Source organism: Bos taurus, chromosome 14 (genome assembly GCF_002263795.3).
Source record: "Bos taurus isolate L1 Dominette 01449 registration number 42190680 breed Hereford chromosome 14, ARS-UCD2.0, whole genome shotgun sequence".
Classification (NCBI taxonomy): Eukaryota; Metazoa; Chordata; class Mammalia; order Artiodactyla; family Bovidae; genus Bos; species Bos taurus.
The window spans coordinates 16065591-16091340 of NC_037341.1; the positions used below are offsets into that span (position 1 = coordinate 16065591).

The 25750-nt window shown below is 37.8% G+C and overlaps 1 protein-coding gene across 4 annotated transcripts in view; it reads right to left on the reverse strand.

The window, feature by feature from the left end:
• Positions 1 to 2431: 2431 nt before the first annotated feature.
• Positions 2432 to 25750, reverse strand: part of FAM91A1 (family with sequence similarity 91 member A1) — a 44759-nt gene continuing 21440 nt past the window's right edge. For 2 of the 4 annotated variants that reach the window (XM_005215397.5, XM_002692628.7), the window contains exons 16-24: positions 23486 to 23634; positions 21569 to 21703; positions 21322 to 21435; positions 17644 to 17716; positions 15555 to 15704; positions 13395 to 13499; positions 12746 to 12869; positions 11604 to 11673; positions 6576 to 9463 (exon numbers count right to left, since the gene is read on the reverse strand). In XM_005215397.5, coding sequence (XP_005215454.1) covers positions 9278 to 9463; positions 11604 to 11673; positions 12746 to 12869; positions 13395 to 13499; positions 15555 to 15704; positions 17644 to 17716; positions 21322 to 21435; positions 21569 to 21703; positions 23486 to 23634 — 1106 coding nt within the window. In that variant the 3' untranslated portion in view covers positions 6576 to 9277. Of the gene's footprint in view, positions 6236 to 6575; positions 9464 to 11603; positions 11674 to 12745; positions 12870 to 13394; positions 13500 to 14160; positions 14470 to 15554; positions 15705 to 17643; positions 17717 to 21321; positions 21436 to 21568; positions 21704 to 23485; positions 23635 to 25750 lie in introns of those variants that run through there. The other 2 variants (XM_025002018.2, XR_009490464.1) reach the window with 2 other exon arrangements.

A 25750-nucleotide genomic window follows, 5' to 3' on the forward strand; every position in this document is an offset into this window, starting at 1 on the left:
ATTGTTCAGTATTTTTTTCATATTTTCCCTTTGGGAGGGGTGCCCTCCCCAACAGACCTCCCATGCTGTTTCATCAGCCAGAATTAGGTCACACAGCCACTTAAGGACCAGTTACAGGACAATCAACCGGGAGGAGTAAGTCCTGATGTTTTCCAAGCAGTCATCCAAGCGAACTCAGTCCTTTAACAGGGCTGGAAGCAGTGGGTGACAAGGGGGGCTGTAAATGAATTCCCCTTTCTTTGTTGTCCTCACGCAAGTTAAGTCCCCCAGAGAAAGGAGGATTAAAAAATGAGACACTGCCACCCACTGGAAGAGAGAAGCCTGTACGCAAAGAAAGAAGCTACTGAAACCACTCCAGCCCTCAGAGGCCTGGACCCTGAGCTTTAAAAACAACTCCCACTCTTTGCCCACAGGGACCTGGACAGTGACTTTTGAAATACCAGCAATAAAAACACTGAGAGATGAAGTTAAGCAAAGTTTAACTGGGCAGCTGCTCCCTTTGGGCATTCTCAATTTTCAGTGGCGTTCAAAAGATAGCAGGACAGGCCTAAACGTGGGTTTCAACTTGACTGTCCTGCCTGGCATTCAGCAGACGCCTGCCCGGAAAATGAAGGCCATGCATATATTTTTTTTCCTCATGAGCAAAACATATGAAAGCAGACTGCTGCCGTTCTCGCTCATGGTCCCCAACCTTCCTGGCACCGTGTACTGGTTTCGTGGAGGACAGTTTTTCCAAGGACCAGGAAGTGAGTTGTGCTTGGTAGGGGAGGCGGGGGGAGGCAGGGGGAGGGATGGTTTCAGGATGATTCCAGCACATTCTATTTATTGCGCACTTTATTGCTATTATTATTACATCAGCTCTACCTCAGACCATCAGGTATTAGAATGTAGAGGCTGGGGGCCTCTGATATATCTAACACAATTTACCCTAGCTCCATTTACCCCAGTCCCATCATTTTTTTTTTGTTTGTTTTTTGACATGCATGCTAGGCATGCCTCTACCAGTTAGCCTTTGCACAGACTATTTCTTCTCCCTGAACACTCTTCCCTACATGTTTGGCCCACATTCTAAATCTTTGCTTAAATATCACCCTCTCATTAAGGTCTTCTCTGATCAGGTACTGATAAATAGTAATTCCAATTCCTAATATTTCCCATCCTTTTTACTATTTTTTTCCTACAGCAATTACCACCTTCTAACCTGCTATGCCTAGTCAAGGCTATGGTTTTTCCTGTGGTCATGTATGGATGTGAGAGTTGGACTGTGAAGAAGGCTGAGTGCTGAAGAATTGATGCTTTTGAACTGTGGTGTTGGAGAAGATTCTTGACAGTCCCTTGGACTACAAGGAGATCCGACCAGTACATTCTAAAGGATAGCAGTCCTGAGTGTTCTTTGGAAGGAATGATGCTAAAGCTGAAACTCCAGTACTTTGGCCTCCTCATGCGAAGAGTTGACTTATTGGAAAAGACTCTGGTGCTGGGAGGGATTGGGGACAGGAGGAGAAGGGGATGACAGAGGATGAGATGGCTGCATGGCATCACCGACTCGATGCATATGAGTTTGAGTGAACTCTGGGAGTTGGTGATGGACAGGGAGGCCTGGCATGCTGCAATTCATGGGGTTGCAAAGAGTCGGACACGACTGAGCGACTGAACTGAACTGAACCTGCTATGCAATTTATTTTTACTGTCTCCACTAAAATGTAAACTCCACAAAGACCAGAATTTCTTATTCACTAGTATCATGTCTGCCATTTAGTAAATCTACAGGAAGTGATGAATGTGCACATGAAAGAGTATTATTTACCCTCTAAACAATAGTGGGCTAAGAGTGCTTCACTCCGTGTAATCATAACTCTCATACGGATTTTAGTCCTATTTTTTTTACTCTTCCAAATCTATTATTTTCATTCAGAAAAGAAATTTAAGGTTAATCAGCATCTTTACTTAGCATTCCTCTCATAAAAGACATTCCTTACGAAAAATTTTTCCTTTATTTTTTTAAGATTGATCTAATGATAAACTTGGTCTTTTTATATTTGAAAATGTCTTTTCCACACTTGTTTTTGAAAGATAGTTTTGCTGGATTCACAATAGTTAGGTCAACAGTCATTTTCTCTAAGTACTTTGACGATGTAATTGAATTGTTTTCTGAGTTCATTACTGATTAACACTATGGATAAATACTATGCACCAGATTCCTGTATCTCTGGATTCCCATCTTTCATCTGTTGTGGATCATTCCTGGCCATTTTCTCTTTGGAACTGATCCCACTTCATCTTTTTCATATTACCTCACAAGATAAAAGGACAGCAAGAGTACACTATGAAAAATAAATACCATCAAATTCAGTAACACAGAGGAAACAGACCGATTTTGTGAATGATACAAACCACCAAAACTCACTCAAGAAGACACAGATAACCTGAATACATCGATTACAGAAATTTAATTTGGAGCTCAAAACATTTCCAAAATAAAAAAGAAAGAAAGAAAATCTACAAAACAGTGACCCAACAAAAATCAGCGAAGTTATAGAGATTTGTTAGGAGGTCAGTTCTCTTCCATTTCATCTACAGAGTCAATATAATTTTGATTAAAATCTTTGCAGGCTTGTGTGTAGATGTTGAAAAGCTGATTCTAAAATTTATATGGAAAGGCAAAGGAACTGTAAGAGCCAAAATCAATTCAAAAAAAAAAAAAAACCCTGAAAATTTGGATGACTCACAGTATCCAATTTCAGCATGGTATTGAGAGGACAGACACAATGATCAATGAAACAGACTTGAGTGCTCAGAAATAGACCCAGACAAAAAAATGTCAATTGATTTCTTAAAACCACTTTACTGAAGTATAACTTACATGATAAAATTTAATTAAGTGTACAGTGCATTTTTTGAAAACTTGAGTTGAACCACCATCAATCGCCACAATCCACTTTATGGAATTTCCAGCACTCCAAGAAGATGCTTCGTGCCCATTTGCAGTCATTCATTTCCCCCGCAGGCAACTACTGATCTACTTTTGTCTCTATAGGTCTATCAACTAATTTTTTTGTTTCAATATTTATTTGGCTGAGCTTAGTTGTGGCATGTGGGATCTAGTTCCCTGATGAGGGATTAAACCCAGGGCCTCTGCTTTGGGAGCATGGAGTCTTAGCCACTGAACTACCAGAGGAATCCCCATCAACTGATTTTTGACAAAGGTGTTATGGTGATGCAGCAAAGAAAAGGATAAACATGTACCTCATACATTAAAATCAGCTCAAATGGGTCAAAGACCTAAACATAAAACTATACAACTTTGAGAAGAAAATGAAAATGCTGCATCTTGGGTTTGGTGATGAATTTTTAGATAACAGCATCAACAGCACAATCCATTAAAAAAAAACAAAACACTAACAAATCAGACACAGTCAAAATTTAAAACTTTTGTTCTTTACCTTAATAGACACTATTAAGAGAATGAATAGACAAGACAGAGTGGGAGAAAACACCTGCAAAGCATGTATCTGATAAAAGACTCGTACTCAAATATTTACTGAACTCATAAAACTCAGTACACCTAATTTTTAAAATATGAGGAACAGATCTGAACAGATACTTCACCAGAGAAGACACATGTATGGCAAATAAGCATATGAAAAGACACCCAACATAATTTTTCACTGGGAAAACGAATTATTTCAACTACTGTAAGATACCATTGCAATGGGAACCTTCATTCATCGCTGGCAGTAATGTAAAATGTCATAGTCGCTTTGGTGAGTTTGGCAGTTTCTTATAAAGTTAAATACACACTTACCAACAACTCAGCAATCCCATTCCTAGGTATTTACCCAAGCAAAATGAATTGTTTATATTAAAATTTGCACATGAATTTTAAATGACAAACATTGATATGTCCATACAACGAAGTATTCAGCAATAGAAACAGAGCTATTGACTCACACAACACATATGAATTTAAAACGCATTTTGTTATGCACAAGTGGCTAGGCTTAAAAGGTTACAAACTGTACAATTCCACCATTTATATGACATTCTGGGAAAAGCAAAATTATAGGAACAGGTAAGTGGTTGTGAGGTGTAGGGTGAGGGGTTGAGTACAAAGGGGAATTTTTAGGGTGACAGAACCATTCTGGATAGTACAGGGATGGTGGGTGAACACATGCCATGCATTTGTCAAAGACCTGGCAGAGGGAATTTTATTATGTGAAAAAAATATAAAACTTTCTGAAGAAAATGAAAACTGCACTTTGGGTTTGTGATGTTAAGGGATCCCAGAAGGAATGCAGAGTGTGACAAACGAATCTGTTTTGCAAATGTATCTTATAACTTCAATGAAGGGAACAATGAGCTGTACTAAGTTACTTTGGAAAATGTTTTGAGTGGATACTATTTAAGGTTAATGGAGAAGGCAATGGCACCCCACTCCAGTGCTCTTGCCTGGAAAATCCCATGGATGGAGGAGCCTGGTGGGCTGCAGTCCATGCGGTCGCTAAGAGTCGGACACGACTGAGCAACTTCACTTTCACTTTTCACTTTCATGCATTGGAGAAGGAAATGGCAACCCACTCCAGTGTTCTTGCCTGGAGAATCCCAGGGACGGGGGAGCCTGGTGGGCTGCTGTCTATGGGACCGCACAGAGCCGGACGCTACTGAAGTGACTCAGCAGCAGCATTTAAGGTTAAAGACAAAAAAAGGCACTTAAAGGAACACTATACCCTAGTTGGTCAATCTGTTTCTCTAGGGGTACAACACAGTTATTCTGAAACCATTCTCGAAGTATTCCAGGGTTCAACACATAAGCAGATAAACGGAGCCAGGTTTCTCAGGATGAAACTTACGGTGCTGAATGAGAATCAGTTTAACTGAATATGCCTACAGATAGATCTAAACATAGACATATGTGCCCACATACTGGTCAGTATACATATTTATATCTCTTAGGTCATTTCACCAAAAAGGTGAAAGCAAGCACACCTAAACTCCAATCTTGGTTTCTAAATGCCATTCTGCAAAGAAAGGAACCAAGACTCCTTGAGGACATAGCTAATTCTAGGGCTGGCATCCAGGTAACACCTACAGTACTAGAAAGTAAGATTAGTCTTTAAAAAAAAAAAAAAAAATTGAGGGTACATTAAAGGATTTAGAGGCCAGCTTCAAAGAGCTCCCAAAAGGCAAAGCTAAACAATTTGAATAACAGGTGTACTGAATTTTGACTCAAAAGTATAAAATAAGTAATCATAATTAGATACTAATATAAACAAATGACCAAATAAAGAAAGGAAAGGAACAAATCTTTTTTTTTAGTATAAATTTAAATTGGAGGCTAATTATTTTACGATATTGTATTGGTTTTGCCATACATCAACATGAATCCGCCACAGGGGTACACGTGTTCCCCATCCTGAACCCCTCCCACCTCCCTCCCCATATCATCCTTCTGGGTCATCCCAGTGCACCAACCGCGAGCATCCTGTACCCTGCATTGAACCTGGACTGGCGATTTGTTTCACATATGATATTATACATGTTTCAATGCCATTCTCCCAAATCATCCCACCCTCGCCCTCTCCCACAGAGTCCAAAAGCCTGTTCTATACATCTGTCTCTTTTGCTGTCTCGCATATAGGGTTATCATTACCATCTTTCTAAATTTCATATATATGCATTAGTATACTGTATTGGTGTTTTTCTTTCTGGCTTACTTCACTCTGTATAATTGGCTCCAGTTTCATCCACCTCATTAGAACTGATTCAAATGTATTCTTTTTAATGGCTGAGTAATACTCCATTGTGTGTATATGGAACAAGTCTTTAAAAGACAATTTGTAAAGAATATAGATACTGCTCCTTCCCTTTGAGTGTGGCCTAGGTTGAGTAACTCACTTCCAAAAAAAAAAAAAAGAGTATGGAAAGTGAAAAAACCTGCAGACACCATCACTGTAACCAGCGAAGAGATGGCACTGGTAACGTCTGTTGACTATGCGACCCCCAATCTGAGGCACTGTGGAAGGGCCATGGCATCTGCGCCACCCTCCCCAGTGAACTACAGCCTCCAATCTGATAAAACACCAGATGAGCCCACTGTGAGGGCCAGCCCACCAAAGAACCAACTAGTGCTCTTCACAGCCTCAAGGTCAGGAAAGACTGAGAAACTGTCAACAGACTGGAGGAGACGGAGGCAGTGACGACTAAAGAAATGCACCATGGTACCTTGGACACGGTCCTGGAACAGAAGAGAACATCAGAGGGAAAATCGGTGAAAATCAAACATAATCTGTATTTTAGTAAATAGTACGGTACCAATGTTAATTTCTGAGTTTTGACAAATGCGTCATAGTTTATATAAGGTGTTAACATTAGGGGAAGCCTGTGGAAGGGTACAGGGAATATCTCCAGATGACCTTGCAATTTTTCTGCTAATTTGAAATTATTGTAAAATTAGTTTGTTGTTGTTGCTTTTGTTTTTTTCTTTTCAAGTATAGAAGTCTCAGCACTGAAAGCATGCCTGTATTTTAAATTATGAAAGGGACTTAACAGAAGATTATACACATTTTCACAGCAACTTGATCAACACCACAGTTTATTTGTAAACATATTATAGTGTCAATAATCAAATTGACAACACTTTATACATTTCATTGTATAATATTAACATCATACCAGAAAAAAATCCACTGTACTCAGTTACAGTTTTGGTATTTTAAAATCTTTAAATACAAACTGTATTTGAAACACTGAACATAAAAGAGAATCACAAATGGCAGAGAAAAGTGGAAACAAGTAAAAGAAAGCACTATTCCTGGAAAAAAAAAAAAAAAAACCCAGAAGCATCTGATTACAATTTTAAAAGAAAAAAAGGAGTCAAGGAAGTAAGATGATCTTAACAACATAAAGTTACATTTCTTCAGACCTATGTGAAAGGTGAAATTGTACCATACTAAATTCTGTGTCTTTTTTTTATGTTTCTTTTTTTCTCTTGGTTTCTGAAGTTTGCCAATGGTTTAAGCTACATTAAGGACAAAAAAGAGGGGAGGGAGCACAAAGCCAAATGAAATTTAAATGTCTGCAGAAAAACTGGATAAAAATTCTTTCATAAATTTTCTTTGGCAAATAATAAATTCTATATTTTACATTTTTTGTTGAATAGGATCAACACATAAGATTTAAGCAATGCATCTCGATATGAGCTAATGTATGAATAAAACAAAACCAAATCCACAAAGTAAAGCATAAAGTGGCTTTCACACTTTGCTAACAGCTCTAAAAATGCAGATTCCCCATCTTTAAAAGTATAAGAGGTCTTCAGCTGGAAGTAGACTCTTTCCTCATTCACATGAGAAACCAGAGGTGACCACATGCTTTTTTTTGTACTTTCCCTAAAATTCATGATCATTACTAGGGTCCATTTCTTCCTCTATTATCCCTCAAAGGAAATATAGCAGCAAATCACTCCCATATTTTAAGTTTTAAATTCACCAACAACAAGGTTCACTACCAACTACAAACATTCAATGCTTTATTAGTGTACATGTCATCACCATAGGCTTAGCTTGTTAATACAGAAATAAATAACTACAGTTAATCTGAACAAAGCAAATGGGATTAAAGAGCCCTGATCAAATGAAATACTTACAACAATCAGGTGAAAAACTATAAAAGTTACATACATACCTAATAGCACTAGGAATGTACAATATTATTGGAAAAATAAATGAGTGATTCACAGTTATAAGAAATTATTTTAATATTAGTATTTTTCCTTTTATAGACAAACATTTATAACATACACTTGGTTTCCACCTCATATAAGACAAAGTAGAATACTAAACGTTACTGCATTTACCCCAAACACAGCACTGACTGTGCCACAGGTAACCTGCTTCAAAACATTTAATAGGTAGGCCATGGTATTGAATGCATGGTTATGCTAACAGTTTTAAGAAAGACATATATTTCCAGAAGTATGTTAAATACACAAATATCAGTTCTATAAATAACAAAAATTGTCAGCAAAAATGTTCAGGTTTAACCTTCCCAAATTTTCTAATGCTTTAAATATTTTAGATATATGCTGTTTGACCAGTTAGTTTGGTTACAGTTTTAAACTAGCAAACCGTTATTCTATGAGAAGAGCTAAACTATAACACTGCACAAACTTCCCAAGGAAGGTAATTTGAAAAATCTAAAAAGTGATTCCAATTATTCTAATTAACATTTGAGATACTAAAAGAATCAAGGACTCAAGAAAAACATTTTGAAATTACTCGATTTTTCTTTATCATTTTGTCTAAAACTAGTCACATAAATTTAAGATCCAAATTGCCTAACAATGTGTCCTCACAGCAGGTTTGTCACTAAAATGTTTTGATCAGAAGACATAGCCTTAATGCCTCTAAATTCTAAGCTAAAATCAAAATCCTTGGTTTGAAACCTCAAATCCAATTCCATAACAACTCATGGGTAAATGAGTCAAGGAGAAAACATGCAGCAGCCACAGCTACAAGAGTGGAAAATAAATTTGATTTTTCCATAAAGACTCTATGAAAATATAAAGCCCCAAATGAGCGACAACACAAGTCCACATATAAACATTGTTTAAAAATAGAATGTTTCCCAAGCTTCTTATGAGATGTCAGTGTATCGTCATAGTCGGTGTTAAGATCTTCTAAGTCAACGTTAAGCCATACCTAACTATGCTGATTTGCATACCTTCAACAATGTTCAATTGATATACATAATTTACAAATATCCACAGCAATTCATAATGCCCCATCAGATCATCTCTCAATAATGGATGTTAACAGTTTTATAGTTTTGCTACTTTAAATACCAAGAAGCCTTTTCAGAGGAAGAGTTCCACCTCTTCCCATGATCCCTTAAAGAGTAGGTAACAAAATATAAAATTAAACAAGATTTATGTTTGATAAACTAACATATAAAATTACCATTGCAATATTCATAGTGACTGCTTATAAACATAACAGTCATCATAAAGCCTATAAAGTATATCCTCAGTTTTATAAAAGAAATGCAGATTGTCTCAAGGTAAAAAATACAGTGCAGGCTGCTAAAAAGCTCTTTGTTGCATTAGGAGGTGCAGGAATGAGGAAAACTTCTGAAAACATGAACAAGTTCCCCAAACTTTAACATCAGTTAAGCATAAATTGCACTGCAGCAGCAGGAAGCTTTTTAGTGGCTGGCACTATAAAGCTAACGTTAAGAAAGAAAAAAGGCAGAAAGGGTGAGCAACAAATATGTAACCAAATTACTGCAAATGGAGATTAGCAATAAGAAGTGACGAGGGTGATCGTCCACTCCACTCCGTTAAGATACCATCTTTAAATACTAAGTTCTTTGCAGGAAGGGGAACTCCCATGTCAGCACAGGATGACTGTGAAAGCAAACTTGGAAAACTGGCCTCAGTGTGAACATCCAGTGTTGAAGCACCTTCCTAGAGAGAGCAAGAAACAAGACAAAAAAATCCTATTCAACACTTTACCAAACCACTTAATTCAGCTAATGAAGTGGAGTGTGAAATTAAGACCTTGATTACCTAAGAAATGTTTATGGAATGCAGAGCACTATAGAAGATGCAAAGACATACCTCATGAACCCCAAATAATCAACAACTGGTATTAACATATGCAGAAATAAGAAAAATTTCTTAGATAATCTACAAAAACCCTCATGCAACATTAAGCACTAGAACAATCCATCATCCACTCCCAGGGCTCTCAGATTCACACATTCAGCACAGACTTCTTGGAACTCCAGGCTCCAATCTCCTCCTATCCAACATCTATCTTTGCATGTTTCACCATAAATTCCACACTTAACATGTCCATAACCAAACTAAATTTTCCCTACCAGGTCCTTCCCCTACTCCATGCATCAAGCTAGTCAAGAAAATGACTATGAAGCGTGAAAATTACCTTCATTCTTCCTTTCCTTACCATAGCCTCGATCCTTCCTCACATTTATTTAATCACTACATTCCCTCAATATACCTCCAGCATGTATCCCAAAGGAGTTTACTTGATTCATTCACCACAGCCAAGGCCACCAGTCTCCACTGAAGTGCAGTCCTCACACCAAAGTGAGGTGCAGGAGTGTGAAAATTTGTAAAATCTTGTATCTATTTATTGCATCCAATAAAATTTCTGTTTTTGTGTATGTTTTATAATATACACAATTTATTATATTACAGGTATAGCAGTAATGAACAAACCTTTACTGCAGATACATTTTTTTTTAAATGAAAAAGATGTTCATCTATCAATATTTCTCACTATAGTTATTACAACAGTCTCCAAACTTGTCTTATTTCTAAGCTTCTGTTTTTAATCTATTCTCTAAACAGTAACTAATCTTTTAAAAAAAGTCAATTAGAAATATGTCATTCCCTGTTATAAGTCTTTAATACTAACAGTTTCTCTTTGCAGTTAAGTATAGAACACATTTTTTCACATACTCTAGAAGGCCCTCCGCTCCGCATCAACCTCACCTCTGGCCCCTACGCCACTTTCACGAGGCTTCTGTCACTGGCCCTCTCGTTTCCTTGCAGGCTGAGTGCCCTCCTGACACAGGACTTACATACCTACTAACCTCGGCCTGGAATACTTTTTCCTGTTCTTTAGATTTCAGCTTATACGTCACCTCTACCTTTTTAAATTTGGTCTGCCTTTAGATTCTATCATTTCTGAAGGGGTTTGGCTCCTTTAAAGCACACATATTGAAATCTGTAACTACTTGTATATGTCAGTGTTTCCTTGACTCGCTCTCACACAACACTCAAGCTCCATTAGTGTCTTAGTATACTGCTTCCCCAGCACCTTGTGAAGACTCAGGCATAGAGCTGACTCAAGTATTTACTGAGAGAATGAAAGAAGCCAAATTCCAAAATACTAATTTCATAATGTTAGAACAGATATTTCAAACAAAAAATATTCCATTCTAAAAATTTATCTACAAATCAAGTCTACGGTATCCATTCTTTCCTTGGGGGTAAGACAGAGGTCTAAAGCACTGGCTTTCACTACCGTAACAGTCAGTCCCACCTCATTAATCACTGCACTGGGGATCAAGAGGGGACTTCCCTAGTGGCTCACTGGTAAAGAACCTGCCAGCCAACGCAGAAATCACAGGTAAAATTCCTGGGTCAGGAAGATCCCCGGGAGAAGGAAATGGCAACCCACTCTAGTATTCTTGCCTGGGAAATCTCTTGGAGAGAGGAGCCTGACGGGCTACAGTCCTTGGGGTCACAAAGAGTTGGACACGACTTAGCAACTAAACAACAACTGACCCAAGAACCAGAACCTAACGTGGTACATGGCCCATGGCAGATGCTTAAAACACTTCTGTTAAATGAAGCACCAGCACTAGAACGAACAGTTCAAGCCTCCTGAAGACCTGGCCAGTGAAATCATGTATAAGTCAGTTAACTTTCTGAATTTCAGTATCTTCATTTATACATTAAATTACAACTTATTTCATGTCTTACTGCTGTGGAGACTCAGCACAAACACAGAAGTGTTTTGGACACTATAAAAGCTCTATGCAAATACACCTTGGGTTTTTTTAGTTTTTGTTACCTGGAATGAGTGAACAAAGTTAAGGACTTGTAGAGACAGTTTTCTACTGGAATGTAAGAGGTTTTGAAGGCTGAAAAAAAGGAGAAAAGTTTAAAACAAATATAACGAGAACTAATAGCTTATGAGAGTTTAATTTTAATAAACATGTTAATATATGTATATACATCTCAATTAATCACATAATTTCTAAAAAACAATTGCAATGGTTCTCATCAATGAAATTTCTGCTTGTTTTAATAATATGGAGTAAAGATGCATTAAAAAGACCATTTTGAAATAAAACATCATGTACAACCAAAATTAGAAAATTACTGTTAAAAGGAAAAGTTTAAACTACTACCAAATATGCAAGAACACTTTAAAAATAAAAATGTAGGAACACATTTTCAATTGTAAATTGGTTAACATATGTAAACTGGTAACCATTATAGTGGCAATCATTAAAGCTATATAGTATTTTTACCTTTTTATTCATGTATATTATTTTATTTTCAAGATAGTTATTAAAATTGTCAATTAAGTACCTTAAATTTTCTTATACAAACTACATTAGGCCAATTAAATTATTTATTCTCCAACTTTGTTTTCCTAAATAACAATGTCAAGGAGATCTGTAGATATCACCTTTTTCTAAGCCACCCACCATGATCATCAGATTTAGTGATACTCTTCTCTGCTAACCAGACTCAGGACCCTTACCATGCTGCCTCTCAGCAGCTGCTCCCAACCGATGAGAGTGAGCATACAAGATAAAACCTACTTGTCATGACTGATGAATAATGTATGTTCATTTAGAAAATGTGGCAACTGAAGAAAATTTAGAAAGTCATCCATATTTACATATTAAAAAAAGCTAGGTGCACACAGTCATATAAGTACACCCATTTAATCTATACTCTCGCCAAATCTGAGTAATTTAGTATCATTAACCAAAACGTTGTGTCCAAAATATCTGCATGTGCCTAATTTCTGAGGGACTGAACTTTAATTTAAAAATACACAGCAAAACCTTTAAACAAGCCATCTTTATTCAATCAATGAACAAGCATGTGTGAAATAAGAGAAAGTAAGGTACAGCAACTAATAATGAGAGCTTAAAAAGTCTCATACATGAAAAGATGACAGCAAACAGAAACCCTCACCTCTCTTTTCTGCAAAGGCCATGCGTAGCGATTTTTCTGCAGACTTTCTGGTTTAATTCAGAACTAAACAGTGGAATCCCAAAGCACAACTCCAGAGGAACCCAATCTGCTTCTGCTGTGGCAACTACAAAAGGGTACACAAAGTTATTAATCATGTATACTTCATGTATTATGACTGACCAGGGTTTAACTGGTCAGTCTGATCACTGGTCAGAGATCCAGAGATTTTCATAGATTCCTCCTGCTTCCACTGACACCCACGTGGGTTTAGCAGGGGAGAGGACTCAGAGGGGTGTCAGTGAATCTCTGAAACAGGAAATAATGTTTTTTGAGTATGTACATGCTTCTGGGAAGAAGGCACACAGCTTTCATCAGACACTCCAAGTGGCTTTTTACACCAGAAAAAAAAAATCTAATTCAAAACATCTACAAGATGAGAGAATTAACAGGAAAAATGAAACATTGTTTATTTTCATGTCACATTTTACAATATTTTAATTATTCTAAATATATAAAAATGTTTCCTAGAAAATACTTATGAAAAGGTCCATTATAATAAGAGCAAATGATATCCAAAAACAGTATCATTTGCAAAAGGATTAAACCTCAGAAATTAGTCAGAGATTGCAAGCAATTTTTAAAGCCTTACCAGAGTTTTGCTTTGCAGCTGAATCTAGAGCTGCTTCCTCAATGACCATTTCAAATGACTCTGTGCTCCCATTCACATCTGAGCCTGAAGCCAAATCAGGTTCTCCTTATAATTGAAGGGCAAACAATAAATATTAGGACTCTAGAAGTTGGTATACGTTGTTGATAAGTCAGTCCTAACAGAAATAACAATGGAATATAGTGAATGGTCTTTAGCCTAAAGGAGAAGCTGTTAAGTGGGGGACAATTTTGTCCCACAAGAAATACTTGGCAGTTTTGACAAGGTTTGTTCGCCATGAATGGGGACAGGGATGTTACTGATATCTAAGGATCCTAAACATCCTACAATGCATAGGACGGTCCCCCAGAACAAAGAATTAGCCAGCTCAAAACATTAATAGTACTGAGGTTGTGAAGCTTTGAACTAAAAAAACAAGCATTCACATGGCAGAACACAAGTTCAGACCTTCACTTCATTATACTAAAGTCATTTCTGTCCCCATGGAAACATGCAGTCTGATTACATCATTCCCTTTCAAAATATTTTGACTACCTATGTCTTTCAGCATAATACATCCTCTGAGATCCTCTAGATCTTACCTATTATTTCTCTACTCTCTGCTACTACAGCCCATCAAACTCTTCTGGCCAAGATAAGCTACTCTCTTGCCTGATCTCCTCTGCCTAAAGCTGCTACCCTCCAAATAAACAACAATCATCTATGTGTAGATAACACCTCATTTTTCAAAATTCACTTCAAACTTTACCTTCTCTAAGAGGGTCTGATAGCTCAGTTGGCTGAGATAAGCCTTCCCGTCCTGCTTTAGCACTTTAAGCAGACCCCGGTATCTTAGTCTCTTAACATTACACAGTAGGCTGATTCAGTTGCTTGTCTCTCGCCCAGGGTTTTTTACTCCTTCAGAGAGTGAAGTCGCTCAGTCGTGTCCGACTCTTTGCGACCCCATGGACTGTAGCCCACCAGGCTCCTCTGTCCATGGAATTTTCCAGGCAAGAATACTGGAGTGGGTTGCCATCTCCTTCTCCGTAGGACTTAGTAATAGAAATATCTCCAGCACCTAAGCAGGTATTTCGTAAATGTGCACAGAAAGAATGAAATAAAACAGGACAGCTCTATTAACATTCTTTGAAATGACTAATCCACAGCCCTCTTCTCTAAAAACGCTCCTGTGATACTTGGCAGTCAACTGTTGAAAGTTACCCAACTCTGGCCAAAGGTATATGGACCAGGAGTGAATACCTAATTCAATTCACTAGATGGCTAGCAATTAATCATACTCTCTCAGCATTTCAAAGGAAGAGGTTCAGTGAATCGAATCGATGATATAGAGATCTGAATTAAACATTCCCTAGAGTTGCGGACCACAGGTGACACCACGGCAACCAAAGCCACATACAAGCCGAAATTACGCCAGGGCAGGAAACAGTTAGTGACGAGAAGGTGATCTGAAAAATGCATCTTTAAAAAGAAAGGCATCTAAGGAAAATTAGCCATTGTCCATATGCAAGACAGGGTGGAGACGCAAAGAAGATGAGGCCAGGAAGACTAAGCAGGAAATAGTTGCAATAAAACATGTGTAAAATATCAAGATTCAGACTAGAATGGTAGTTACAGAGAATTAAAGAGGGAGGGAAAGAAATGAATATAAGACATTTCTAAAGACTAACTCACAGAACTAACTAGGCTGAGTGCGAAAGGAGAAGGATGAGACAAAGACATGATTTTTAAGGCCTGCATAACTGAGACAATGGTGCCTCCAACAGGAGGAGGAAAGCTGAAGGGGAAAACTATTCATCCTAGTTTGAAAATAATTTTACAAACAGACTAAAGTTTTGAAACCATCACCCCATAAAGGAACTTAATTTAAAGCCTATAAACAGAAATATGACAGTAAAGGGCTAAAACACAATAACGATTCTGTATTCCAACCCCAGGTCATCACGTCTTTACTTTTGCACTTAGTAATTTCTCCATTTGAATAACTGATAATTGTCCCAATGACGTCACAGTATTTTCAGTGGAAAAACACTAAGTATTAAATAAGTCAACATCCCCACAAAGCCCCCATGCTTTTTAAATATTAAGTTTGTGATACACTCACTGCCAGTTATCGTAACTCAAAGGACACAACTATTGGCTAACCTCTCTCATCAGAAGCATCACTGAGTTTTCTGTTTGCAAGTTGGCTAGAAGCGTTCAACATGGTGACATATCCACAAAAATGCTGCAAGTCCACTTTGTTCCTCAATGTTTGCAGTGCTTTATGAACACCCATATTGACACGAGTAAACTCTAAGAACAAAGAGTTGACATCAATTATAAGTCAACAGTTTTACAACAAAACACCAAAAACTTAAATACACTTTCCTTTTGTTAACATCAAACAATTCTTAGAACTACTTTTAGATTTTATCAAAACTGATTCCAATGAATAAATATCTGTAAATGTAAAAGGATGCTGTACATATACAACATACTTTATAGACCTCAGAAGGCAACTATTGTAACAAAACAATTTACTCTCTAAGTAAACAAACATGGCCCGTCAATGGCAAATTCTCTAGGCTTCTCTTTGTACTTCCATTCTGCCTTAAGTACTTACTTAGTGGGCTTCTACCAGGAAATTCCGTATTGAATACACTTTTTTTATTTTTTAAGAAAAGTATTCTTATTGAAACTAAAAGCTAACAATGTACTTGAAATTATATCCCTAATAAATTAAGTATCAGCTCAAGTTCTCATAAATACGTGAACTTACAAAAGAGAAAGATGCCAAATACGAATATTTCTCTGTTTTAGAATTTTCACAATAATCTCCAAAGGCAAAAGAGTGATCAGTTCTCGAGATTTTATGATTTTTAAGATCCCGTTGTCACTATCCTATATCTTGTGGTGAATAATTAATTTGTCCACAGAATTTATAAAGTATCAGAGGATTAACTAGCAAAGTTTAGTTGCAGAGAAATACTTATTTCTGAATAGGGGCTCTATTTTGGAGGAGAAAATTCTCCTCTCCAAATTTTGTACACACTTATTTCACAACAGCCCAAAGAGAGTACTTAATTTCAAATGTGAAGCATTTACAGCCTACTCATGAGAAAAGGAAAAAAATACTTATGTAAATCTTCTTCTTTTCTCCCTGCTTTAGGGGAGAAGGGACAATGGTGACTAACATTTTGGAAAAGTTCTTATATGAATTAACAAAAGTTAAATTACTTGATTCATTGCTCTCTAAAATTCCAAGCAATATGACTCTAAGAACAAGAAAAATAGATTCTAAAATGACAATTTTGAATGGAGCAGGAAACACAGGTGCTGAATATACTTTCTTAATAATCAACAGAGGAGAGATGTTTTACATTAAACAAAAGGAAGAATGAATTTGCTTTTATAGAAATTCCCTGAGCATCTTTCATCAAATGTATTACAGCTCACAATTCTAGAAAGGAGTAACCTTAAACAGGCCTTTTCACCCTTGAACCTAGAATCAGCTTAATTTAGCTCAGACTCTACAATTCACTCAAGTCCTCTCTAGCAGGAAAAATAAAATTTAAAAACAATTTTAAATTATTTATTCATTTTAAATTAGGTTTTGTTTAAAATGTTTTCTCATTTTCTCTAAGGACTCTAGATTGGGAACTTGTAATACTATAGAACAAACTTAAAACACACTGACCATTAATAAAAAAATTTTCAATTTGTTTTTGCTAAAAACAAATGCTGAAACAGGAAATAATACACAAGTTCTCTGTAAACTGTAAGTTAATTTACAAATGTTCATTAATGTCCATAGAAGCCCCATAAAAATAAATAAATAAAAGGACTGTAATAACAATGGGGGAAAAAAATCAACTTTCTAAGCATAAAATCCTCCCTGTGACTTGTACTCTCTGCCAACCTATGAACAAATAAACAATAAAAGGAAACTAAAAAGGCTAAACATACAGAAAACCTAGTCTTCCATCTAAGTAGCTGCCTACTTAGCTTCTTCATCTCCAAGACAAACTAGTATTCCTTCTAGTCCTAGGTCCTAAATGAGTCCTACCCTATTAGCTCTTTGTGGGAAAAGGCATGTGACAGAAAACTACCTTTCCCAATACTCTTTAAAAGCAGAATGATTTTAAGACCCTAGAACTTAAAAAGTTTAAGAATTTACTTCTTGCTATGCTTCCATTGATTGACAAGACTAATTATAAAGAAGTCAAATGGATACAATTTGAAAGTAAGGTACCTCCTTGTAGTTCTGTCTCATCAAATGGGAAAGGTATGTGGACAGTTTCTCCTATCCCATGCAAACCATGTCCCTAAACATGAAAAAACACAAGTTGAAAGGTATATGTGAAATCTGTATTTCCAACAGTAGATACGCAATTGATAATTAAAACTGTGCCTCATGATGGTGTATTCCACCTTAATACTCCATCAAAATGCTCTCAATAATTCTCTGCTTTTCTCTAGCAAGTAAACATAATCTTAAATCTTTATTAACCTATTAAGGCAATGTGTCTAAAGTGAGGGTACGGGTTAGTGAAAAAACAGGTCAATCAGGTGTCTGCTGAGTGAAGCCTGAATTAGATCCTGTGCATTCATGAGGCTTAGCTGTAGTGCTGAGAAAGAAAAGTGACGGAGGATCCGAGTTCCCTGGCGTGCTGCGGATTAGGAGTGCAAATCTCAAAAACGTGAACTGAATGACACGTATTCAAAATGCCTTGCTGCAGCACTCTAACTGCATACAATTAGAGACAACCAAAATGCCAGTCAGCAGGGGACTGATGAAATAAATCTATGTGCATATTTTCAAGGCAGCTGCAAAAAAAGGAAGCTCTCTACAAAATGAAATAGAAAGATCTCCAATTGCTAAGTGGAAAAAGCATGGGGGATATCTGTATGTAATTGCTTGCATGTGTATAAAGAAATTCTAGAAGGGTACAGCAAAAACAAATGTGGTTGTCTGATCTGGAGGAGAGTCAGGGAGTGGGGACTGGACAGAGGGTTAAGAGGGCAGTGATACTTTTCTCTGTGCATCTTTTAATAGTGTTTTATTTTTGAAACATGAACTATCAATTCAAAAGTTAAATTGAAAAAAATCTATGAATCTAACCCACCTCAGTCCCATGTTACAAACAGCATTCCTCACATTCAAATAATTACAGTTATGAATGATAAGCATAAGGTATTTCATTTTATGCTTATACAGAATCATTTTAATAGAAAAGTTAACACTTGGGATCTATACATTCTTTCCCTTTAAAGAAGATCCACACATTAATCAAATTCAAGATACTGTGATGTAAAAGAAAAAAATAATTTCAGGGGGGAAAAAAATCATATTCATTTAACCTGGTTCATATAACAACTTGAATATGTTTCTAATATCTTGCTTCTATTCCATTGATACATTTATGATTTCAATCCTAAACAAGATGGTTATTATTTATAAGAACATGGTTTTAATCAAAAATCTTAATTCTGCTGTTTTAAGTTCCAGTAAATCTTTTTTTCCATAAAATTTAATAAAAGAGACGTTCTTTTTTAGAAAAGGCAAAACTCCTTAACAAACAGTTTAAAACTCCTCTCACTCTATTTCCACCACCACTGCCACTGTAGTGAACATTTTTTGAGGTGTTCCAAGGTACTAAACACAGGTCTAGAGCATTTTATGTTGATCTCCCATCTCAGTCATTCTTTTCAACAATCGTGTAAAGGTAAGACCTTTTATTACCTCTAATTTGCAGGTGAAGTCAGTGAAGTTGAAGGAAGTTAGTTAACTTATCCAATGTAGCCAATACGTGGACTCCAGATGTGAACTTAGGCGGTCTGATCCCTCAGTTCACGTCCAGCCCATCCTACTCCGTATCCCAGCCACCGCTCTACGCTTCATGTCTGCCCTCCCGGCTAACGCATCCTCTCACGGTTTCTACTACTACCCACGTGCTGATGCTGACACTCAAGTCAATCTCCCTTGTTCGAGCTCTCATTTGAATTTCAGAATATTTTCAATTACCTCCTAGATATTTCCACCACCCAAATGTCCCACAGGCCCAAAACACGCCACGCTCATCTGCTCCCATACACCAGCTCTTCCTCCTGTGTCCTCAAGTGTGATGCCCCTGTTCTTCCATCTTCACAAGCCAGGTTCCTGAGGAATCCCTTTTCCTCTTCCCACCCCCTTCTCAGATACCTGATCAGTTCTATTTATTTTGTATTTGTAATAATTCTTCCTTTTCATTCTTATTACCGCTTCCCTAACCTAGGCTGTCCTCATCTCTTATCTGGCCTCCAAGACTGCATGCTAATCCTATCTTCTCCCACCCAGTCATTCTCAACAGTCTTCAGGCTAATCTTCTAAATCACAACTGACCATGTTAATCCCTTGCTCAGCACCCTTCACTGGCTACCATGGATCTAAAGGGAAAGTCTAAGCACTACGGCAGGACAAGTAAGGTCCACTGCCCTCCAGGGCAGGGCCTGCCTGCTGCTCCAGACGAGTCTCTGATCACCATCCATCACACTGCAGCCCACCCCTCAAGATGACGTAACAGCTCACATGTCCGAGCACATGCTCCCACTTCGTATTCCTGTTCGTTTATTCAACACTCACTCACTGAGCAACTTCTGCGAGCCAGGCACTATTCCAAGCACTAGGGAACTAGTTATGAAGAAAGAAGAAAAAACTCTCTACCCAAGGGTTTATTCATACTAACTGTACCTCTCTGCCTGGCCTCACTCTCCTCTGAATCAGTCTTTTATACCTAGCCAGGTCTCATTTTCTCCGAGGAACTCTCCCTAAGCCTCTGTCCTTGCCCCAAAGCTAGAAGGTACTTCTCTTTAACACTTCCCCTATAACTCTCTCTAACCCTCAGCTAAAAACTGCTTATATAATCTTTCCCATCAGAATTAAGTTCCCTGAAGACAGGGACCATGTCTCATTTGTAAACCCACATTAATTAGTACAGAATATGGCAAGTACAACTGCCAGTTCAATGAATTAATGCGATCTTTACAGAGAACCTATTATGTACCAGAAAGAGTGCTGTACTCTTCACACACACACCTTCTTGTTTCATTCTCTCAACAATTCTAAAGCTAAAAATGCTTCCTTTGGCATTAGCTCTTACTATTATTTTTGTTGTTACACAGTGGATATTACCATCCCCATTCTGCAGATGGGGGAAACTAAGTTTAAGAAGAGTATCTCTAAAATGTTACATACCACTTCACACCAGCTAGGGTGGTTATAATTAAGAAATAAGGTAATACAAAGGGCTGGAAGGAATGTAAAGTCACTTTGGAAAACAGCCCAGCAGTTCCTTAAACAGTCAACACACAAAGCTACCACGTGACTCCACATTTCCACTTCTAAGGATATAGACCAAAGAAGTGACAACATGGCCACTTGGACAACAGGAAAGCAGCCTATATATGGCTCCCTGTATCTGAAATGCCCCAAACAGGCATTCTACAGAGACAGCAAGTGTCGGGGGTGGGGGGTTGGTGCGAGAACTACAGGAAAAGGAAAATGTTGTAGCACTGAGTGTGGTGCTGACTGTAGACATCTGTCAATACACTAAAAACCACTGAATCACACAATTCAATTGGGGAATATGGTATATGAAGCACACCTAAATTTTAAAGCTACTATTAAAAAAAAACAAACAGGGCCACACAGGTAGCAAAAGCTGAGGCTGGAACTCAAAGCTGAGTCTGCCTTCAAAGCCCACATCGTTTCCACTACTCTCAATCTGCGAGACAAAGGCCAGGACTAAAATCCTGATCTCTGGTTCTTTATGTGTCAGTTTGACAAATGTCTAATTACTGATGTCTGACTGTGACTCAGCAGAGAGTCAAACAAATTGCAATCTTTGAAATTAAAATCCAAAACTGATTGTTTGAAATAAGGTAACTGTACCTGAATCAAAACCGCTGAATGTGTCAGGGCATCGTTCAACATCGTGAGCACATTTGACGTAGGAACCACCCCAGGATCATGACCCCAAGACGTGATTAATAATCGATCATAACCCTAAGAACAAGAAATAAATAAAACATACCAGAGCATTTAGGAATTTTAAAAAATTAAGAAAGTTATCTAGAATAGTGCTTACCAGTTTCTATCTTCCTCAAAAATGATTTTTAAAAAACCCACAAAAACATACCTGGAATATATCTGGCAGTTTTCGAAGTCTTGTCCCTTTGGACAGCAAAAGAGATGGTGGTCCTTGCCTGGTGATGTGGTAAATGTACAGTTTAAACCAGACAGAACTGACTTCTGGGATAGCTGGTCCAATGTGCTAAAATCATAGAACAGGTAAAATAAAGCTGTAAATACTTATCTAACAAAGCCAAATTTCACAAGGGACTAAGTATACTCTTACAGCTAATGCCTCATGGAAGTGTTAACTGTTCTTAGCCTTATGAAGATAAATGTTAAATGACCCATTCAAACACTTTCATATATATACTGGAATTGAGAAAGCAGTTCTTGTCACTGAAGTTAAGAGAGAAGTTCTTGTCACTGCAGTTAAGAGAATGGACTCTGGAGCAGTTGGGTTATGCCTGAACCTTGGCTTCATCCCCTGGGCCATATCGCCGCAGGTTACTTAAGGTCTCTTGTGCCTCCTTTTGCTCATTTGTAACACGGCAACAGATGGAGAAGGCAATGGCACCCCACTCCAGTACTCTTGCCTGGAAAATCCTATGGATGGAGGAGCCTGGTAGGCTGAAGTCCATGGGGTCGCTAAGAGTCGGACACGACTGAGCGACTTCACTTTGACTTTTCACTTTCATGCATTGGAGAAGGAAATGGCAACCTACTCCAGTGTTCTTGCTTGGAGAATCCCAGGGAAGGGGGAGCCTGGTGGGCTGCCGTCTATGGGGTCGCACAGAGTCGGACACGACTGAAGCAACTTAGCAGCAGCAGCAACACGGCAACAGAATACTTACCTCTTCAGGACATTGCTACAAGTTTAAAACAGTACCTGGCAGCACATGATAAGCACTATCTAAGTGTTAATTATTTCCACTAACAATTTTTCTCAAAAGAGAGACTGTCTGTCCTTGCATCCATCTTACCACTCATTCAATTCATGGATTCCTACTATGCCCAGAGGCTGTGTTAAAGAGTAGAAGGAAGTATGTATGTGTGGCAGAGGGGAGGGGACACAAAGAATTACAAAACAAAGATTAGTAAATGCAAATCTATACCCTCTCCCACTGAACAGAGGACACAACTTGGCTAAGGGGGGAGTGTGCTCATGAAGCAGCTAGATCTGCACAGGCAACAGAAACATCCATGTACCAGAATCCCTTCCTTTTTCCTACACCGTGAAACCCAGCATACCGAGGAAACCAGGCAGGATGTAGCACAATCCTCCCGCTTTGAAAATGGTACACGTCACATGGTACACGCCTTGCTAAGTATACAAATACATGAAACTTATTTATTTTCAAAAAGTAAAAGACCAGAAGTCATCTTCACAATTTTAAAGGTAACCAGAATTCTCTCTTTCAAGTATAATCTTTTCTTGTCAGCTTATTCAGCATCACAGCCCCACTTCCTAAACACTTCAGTTTCTTCCTCATTAAAGTTATCTTATCCTTCAAGGCAATCCAGGTTTCTTTCTTAGAGGATCCAAAAACATTCTCTTTGAAATCCTGCTTTCAAGAAGAAAACTGTAATCAAATGTGTCATTAATCACTAGACAATGGTAGTTGGTGGTTTAGTCACTTCAGTCATGTCCAACTCTCCACGACCCCATGGACTGTAGCTCACCAGGCTCCTCTGTCCATGGGATTCTCCAGGCAAGAATACTGGAGTGGGCTGCCATTTCCTTCTCTAGGGGCACTAGACTATATATATATATATATATATATATAAAGTACCAATTATACCTCACAAATTGAACATCCTACAACAGCAATACGTACAAAACTGCTTTCTGAGTTGATGATTTTAGTATCTGCTGCCTACAATTTGAGAATCAATACATAAGACTGTTAAACCTCCCCTTCAAGTTGCCATGAGGAAGAAGAAAATAATGGCAGAGCAGGCTTCCCAGTGGGTCTTTCTTTACCTGAGGGGTGCAGCTGCTGACGGGCCGGATTTCATTGGTGAGAGGAGCCATGGAAACAAGCAATGTGTAATTTTTGTTTAGAACTCTGCTGCAGGTTGCAGGGTCCAACCCAAGAAGGCTTTCACAGCGCAAGAGATCCAGAGGAAAACCTGAATTGTGATCAACCACATACACAGAATGAAAGACTGACAACATGAAACAAAAATGTCGAAGATGAAAATATTGAGAATTGCCTTCAATTTTTTAAATAAAAATTAAAATTTTTTAAAATAAGGTAGAATAATTTTTTAAAAACACTTTATTTCCTAGGAAGTCAACTAAGACTTTCTAAGATTTAAAGCTAAAAGTCTTTATTCTGATCCAGAAAGATAACTGTCTACCGGTGTTTCTTCGAGCTAACCTTTCACTTTAAATACGTTTGCTTTACCTTACTTCCTCTCCATCATGGCAGTGCCATCTTACGAAAACCTAAGTGCCATGGGAAAGCTGTTTCCTTCCCTCCCCCGATTTTCAATCACTATAAAAACTTCACAGCCAAATTCTGAACTGACCAGAGGGGCAAGAATTCCTATTTAGAAACACATGCCCTAAACTAGGGTCCATAAAGCATGAGCTAAGCATGCAAATGATGTTAAGTGTTCCCACTTTTAATTCTTCTGGAAAATTCCAATTCTATTGCTTCTAAAAAGAGTTCACTGAAACTTCAGAAGATCAAGTTAGTCCTCTAAGCAAAAATGAATCTAAAAAAGGATATGGCTTGCTAAAAGAGCTTAGAAGCCCTGAGTACAATTGGCACCCAAGATGTTGGTCTTTAATACCATTTCACCACTAAAAGAAACCAGGCTCCTAGGGGAAGAGGCTGATTCCAGGGTTGGAGCAGAAACACAAAGTAAGATAGCTTTGTCAGAAAATAAGGAATTACTCCCCACCAAATTAAAAAAAAAAAAAAAAAAAAGAGGCACTCCAGGACAAGAGAAGTCCACTGGCAAAATCTGAGACAATGTAGCAAAAAAAATAATAAGACAATAATGACTGGTTATACATCATCGAAAAAACAAAAACTGATAAATCCATACTGAGAATATAAGAGAAACTTGGTCCCAAATGTTAAATGAGGAAGAAATGGTGGAGTTGGGGGAAAAAAAGATCAATTCGCAGCCATCACAGTCAAGAATGCTTCAGACAAGGATCAACAGAGAATGCTAAATCTAGGAGGAAGCACTGACAGAGCAGGATATGTGCACGGTCGTAAAGTGTCTCCCTCTACAGACTGCTTATTAGTTGTGGGGGGAATAAAAGTGGACTGTACAATGTAGGAGTCAGAAAACACACTAAGTGGGTGGCCAAAATTCGCTAATATCACAAGGACAGACGCTTGATCATAGTGTAGCAAGCGTTTTGTTCTGCACAATCGGGGGCAAAGCAGTCTAGCTAACGACATATGGGGCAAAGGGATTCTGGAGGGTGTTTGTGCCTGGCCTCTCACAAATAAGGGGAGTGTCTATGATCTTAACTAAGTTAGACCACACGTTGTTTTCATTTTTCAAGCAGTGCCTCAAGCTGTCTAAAACCAGAAGAGTACTAAGAAATTAGTCCTGTCACAGTATCAGAGGTTTGCTTCTACGAGAGCATCACAAGGCTTTTTGCTTTACAATGAATATCAAGTACTACATGATATACTCAAACTACAAATTGCTAATGACATAAAAAGAAAATTCTTTCTACTCAAAAATAGATGCTTAAACACCAATAATACAGAGTTTATTGTTTAAAAAGGAGCAAGACTGAGTTATCCCATCTGGCACCTACAAAAAGCTACTTTGTTTACATGGAGGGTATTAAGCCTTAATGCCCTAATAAAAAGTTAATTCTTTATCTGGAATGAATGGCCTTTTTTTCTATGAATGTGAAATGGTACTAGTTATACACCATTATTATAAAAATTGAAAATAGTCACTTAAATCATCTTCTGTGGTTCTAATGAAGAGCCCCAGTTAAGAAAGGCTGGTTAGAAGAATTAAACTTTATAAACAACCGCCGATCTGGTCTCAAGGGGAGGGAGGAGTTACTTACATTTTAACTTTGGAGCCACATCAGTTATTCTAAGCAATTAAAGCTCCAGTAACAGTCAACAACTAAATCTGCTTTAAAGGTTAAAATTATACTTTACTTTCACACAGAATAAGTTTAGCACAACCCATTAAGCAATAGACTGTTCATGAATAAATCAATAAAAACCTCAGTGTTCAAGAGAAGATAATGTAA